The 4,742-nt window shown below is 41.9% G+C and overlaps 1 protein-coding gene across 1 annotated transcript; it reads right to left on the bottom strand.

Moving 5' to 3' along the window:
- Positions 1 to 304: 304 nt before the first annotated feature.
- LOC101846957 (coiled-coil-helix-coiled-coil-helix domain-containing protein 10, mitochondrial) lies at positions 305 to 4,424 on the bottom strand. Its single transcript, XM_005097007.2, has 4 exons — positions 4,252 to 4,424; positions 2,867 to 3,017; positions 1,962 to 2,211; positions 305 to 1,047 (listed from the first exon to the last, which is right to left on the bottom strand). The coding sequence occupies exons 1-4, from the start codon at positions 4,284 to 4,286 to the stop codon at positions 1,037 to 1,039; spliced, it is 447 nt and encodes a 148-aa protein (XP_005097064.1). The 5' UTR covers positions 4,287 to 4,424; the 3' UTR covers positions 305 to 1,036.
- Positions 4,425 to 4,742: the final 318 nt, after the last annotated feature.

Genomic DNA, 4,742 nt, shown 5'->3' with positions numbered 1-4,742 from the left:
ACTATTATGACCCCAGCAAACCCTTGAACATGACTTGGAAACATTCTCAGCTTCTCTGGAAGCATACAGTGCAAGCTGTGGACCACATACACTAAATTACTCACAAACTGACATTTTTCTGTGTCTATTGCCACCTTGGTGAAGTGAGGAAAATTCATGTAAATTGCTTTTCCCAAGGACACAACGTTGAGCCCCTGATGAGATTCGAACCCACTGCCTTATGGTTGAGAGTCCAAAGTCACTGTCATATCACTCATTCACCGACACATTATTAAGAACTTTTCAACCAACAACAACAATAGTGTGTATTTACAAATCTGCAGAAAACGTTTATTTCTTGTATCACCTGATGACAAATATATACTACCGGTATCAGTACTGTATTGTGAGAGAGACTTGCCAGATGTTGCAATATATTTATTCTCAATTTGTTGGTAAAAGAAAAGCTGTAACCGTGCCTCAGTAACTCAGAACATGGCACAGACACGCACAACACAAGGATCAACATATTTTCTTGGGGGGGGGGGGGTCTGGCCTTCACCACAGCAGCTCAGACAGAGCAGGAAATAGTTACAGCTGTATTTATTCCTAAAACGTAGCAAACTATCAATGATTGCGCTGAATTCTCTGCTTAATATTAATACGAAATCAAAGACTTTTACGTCCACTGCAAACTCACAAAGGCTGAGTTATTTCATTCAGTACATTCTTGAGATAGAAGAAATGTACCTCCTTCAATTCACACTGGAATAGATTATGTGAGGTGGCAGCCAACACAAAATACGGCAAAAATATATCACACTGAAACAAACATTCTATCTTCTTGGATAAAGTCCTCACATATATACTAATAAAAATGTCAATAATACGACTTTCGGGAAAAACATAGTCCAGTTCAGCACATTCCTATCTGCATCGCGACATTTTTCTCCCATCTTTCACCGCCAATCACATTCCAAGATCATTCAAAACCATGTGTTCTGCCTCGTGATTCAGCGCTGACTGTCTGCCACGTTCCTCTCTCAGAGCTATCACATCACTGAAGACCTGGTACAGAAAAATAAAATCACAAAACGTTACACACAATAGAACATAAAGTAGTCTAGCATGATGAACCTAGTCAGTGAAATATGCACAAAATCAAAGTAAAAGAATAGGTTTTCAGGTAACAAATTTTTTTCTGTTAAACATTATATTCTTTGTTTAAAATTAAAACGAATAATAGTGAAATGGGAACCGGTACCTACAGAAAAGATTTCACCATCCCGCCGATTTTGCTATATATGTGCATGCTGGACTGTACATTCATTAAAAAATCTCCGATTTTTGTCCATCACACAGATGTCCGAAGTTAACTCCCTGCAAACATACAACTTAACACTTACATAAAGTACGACCTCAGTGCTTTCTTGTCGTATCTCCATTTTTTTTAACAGTTAAAATATGATATCTTCTTAAGCTTACTCTTTGTTATGAACTGTTTTCAATGATCAATGTTATTAAAAATGAAGATACGACAAGAAAGCACTGGGGTCGCGAATGGGTAAAATCTCTTACACTTGTGCTTAATTTGCTCAAGCATTCCAAACTTTTCAAGGTGCACAACTGTTGTAGGTTCACACAAGAGAAAATTCTATTGATTACTTTTGCAAACATTTTCTGTGTTACGTCACGTCTGGTATATGGTGCAAATTTTTTTTGACCCATCAACACAATTTAGACTTCATTGTTCAGTTGTAAAGGGGTGGGGGGGGGGGGGGGGGTTGTAAGAGGATAAAGAACGTCACTATCAAATATCATTGTTTTGAATCTTTTTCAGCAGGTCATCATCTCCACATTATATCTGTCGACTACTCTTTTTTTTTGTAAGTGTTTTACGGCGCTGGCAACTGCATTAGGTCATGTGAGCGCACGAGACACATTAAACATTTTCAGTTAGTACTCTTTCTACACCAACTGACCAAATCGGAGCTTGCACTCCTTGAGGGCCTGGTTGAAGCCGGTGCAGAGGCTGATGTCCGTCTGCGTCTGGGTGCACTCGATGAACTGCTGCAGCTGGTACTGGCACGGGTTGCTGTTGGGGTCGTAGCTGTGCTGGCCCGCGGGGGCGGCCGGGGCGATGGGGGCGGGGGGAGCGGGGGCCGCCGCAACTTCCTGAGGGGCGGAGCCTCCACCCGAACCTCCGGTCATAGCGTGGCCAATGGTGTGACCCTGGAATTATAAAAATTTATCATGATGGCTTCGGGGACAGGAATTAAATTTATTTTTACTTTGAGTTAGTCAGAATTTCATGGCACTAGCAATACAAATACTGGTTAGTCATATAATATAAAATAATAAATGCTGAAGACTAGAGGTGTTATAAAAGAGAGTAGCATACAAAGCAAAGAAGGAAAAGAGATAAGGAGGATCGATGTTTCACAGAAAAGAAGGAGCACTCTACACCAGAGCACTCGCCAACCACCCACAAAACAAACTGTGAATATAAAATAGTTGCCTGAAAAGTTTTGAGGAAAGCAAAGTGGGAGTGGGTTGGTTTTTGTGTGTTTTTTTTATACTAGGGGGCGCGCGCCAGATTCTATACAGTCTAACACTAACATGCACACAGCGAAATCGACAGGAGGACACAGAAATCATCATGGCTTTAGGACAAGAACTAAAATTAGTTTTACTTTTAGAAACACTTTCACGGCACTTCCTACACAATTACTGGCAGGCCATGTCAATGCTGAATATTACAGGTCTTACTAGAGAGTAACATACAAAGAAAAGAAGGAAGAGAGATAAGGACAATAGATGTTTGAAGGAAAGAGCAAACCACATGAGAGCACCCATCAACCATGAAATAAAAATAGTGAGCCCTTACCACAGCTGAACCGACAGCAACTCCCGCTGCCGTGGTGGCCATCTGGGCGAACATTCCAGGTTGTCGCGGCTGAGCGGCCATCGGCGCTGGTGCGGCCGGGGGAGGGTGAGCTGGGACAGGGGCGGGCCTGGGAGGGGCGGCAGGGGCAGGCCTGGAGAGTCAAAGTCAAAGAATAGCACAGACATCAGTGGAGGTTAAAGAAACTGCCGCCTGTACAAACAAACTCGGCCTGGAAATTCAAAGAATATCAAAAGACATTTGGTGAAGGTTAGAAAAATTGCTGTACAAACAAACTACAAACTCCTTCACTTCAAGTGGAAACTTCTTCCCATGAGGTCCAAACCTCAAGGCATGAATTCCATATAGGCGTGTAGGCCTACATGTAGGCTATGTGTCAGTAACAAGGGGAGAGGGGGGGGAGGGGTGTAAAAAAGAAGCAAAAGGGAAAATGCAGGAGTGAAGTGAGCAAGATCATTCTTAAATTGCAAACTACATTCAGGGCGCCGTGAACATAGCCACTGCGTACTCTTAAAAATCATTTTACGTGGTTGTGGTGGATCGGGAGGGTTTTTCCCCTTAATTTAGTAGATAATCTCTAGAATCTAGAAAGTAAAAAAACATTGTACTGTAAATGTACTCTAGTCTATACGGGAGGATGCCTTGACTTTGAGTTTGAGCATACTGTACTGTATGATACAAGTTTTAAAAAACGGTCCGAACACCTGCCTCAAAATAGCAGAGAATAAACCTTCAGTTCATTGGTATTTTTTTACTTTCCCTCCCGTCTCACACTCAGCTACCAGTTGTCTATTTTCTACTAAATATTGATGCGCTGAACACGAATATCAACTTCATTTCCGTAGCAAATTAATGGTTTTTGAAATATTTGATTGTTTTTAATCGAGATAGACATGCTTTGGACCAATCGGGGGGTTCCAGGGGGGCCTGCCCCACTGGGGTAAAAGAAAATCTGGGGGGTTACAGGGGGGCATGCCCCCCTGTTTTTACACCCATAATTTGATATTTTACAGTTAGATTTGAAATTGTCTTGAAAATAATTGATTTGCGACAGTTTTAGTGGCTTTACTTTATGTGTGATCTGCAGCAAACAGTACAGCAGTTTGACCCCTGAAACAGTGCATCTGTGTGCGGGAGTGAAAGTAAAAATTTACCCCTCTATTGTTTGCCTCATTGATTAGATCTAGATCTAGATCTAGATCTAGATCTACATCACCACTATCATGTCATGTTCATTTTGACAATTGCTTCTCACCACACTGTCATTGCACTACTGTCAATTTCATCAGTCAAAGTCAAGGCTGACGAGTTGACAAAATTGAGATAGACTCAGAATTCCTTTTCATTTCGGTACTTTAAAGAAATACCTGCTAAAGCCTCCTGATCGTCCTCGTCTTGGCATTTCCTTAAAACGCTGTTAGGATCACAAACTGATCGAAAAAAATTCAGGCTGTGTCAGAGTCCACCACTATGACTTGACCTTTCCTCGGTTGTGCAAAGTGTTTATGCTCCACCTCATGCAGCTTCCGGTTTCTGGAACGAAATAGGGTACTATTTTTGCGTTCAGTTTTGTAGAGAGTGAACCATCGGCGCTTATTGATTGGCTGCTGGGCTGGTCACATTTTGTAACCGTTGATCCCGTTCCAACTTCGCAGTTTTGATTACACAATCATAATACCCGGCTTTGAGACGGAGGGGGTGGGGGGCGGTGTGTTTTTTAAAATTTATTTATAGTAGAGGGTTTTACGGCGCTCACAACTGCATAAGGTCATATGAGCGCCAAGGGGTGGGTGTCAACAGAGAAGTCTTTACTAGAGGAATATCATTCAGTTGCATCTTCGTCACCTATGGCATCAGT

Source organism: Aplysia californica, unplaced genomic scaffold (genome assembly GCF_000002075.1).
Source record: "Aplysia californica isolate F4 #8 unplaced genomic scaffold, AplCal3.0 scaffold00144, whole genome shotgun sequence".
In the NCBI taxonomy this organism is placed as follows: Eukaryota; Metazoa; Mollusca; class Gastropoda; order Aplysiida; family Aplysiidae; genus Aplysia; species Aplysia californica.
The sequence above is the reverse complement of the archived record's forward strand: the minus strand, read 5'-3'. Positions and strand labels throughout refer to the sequence as shown.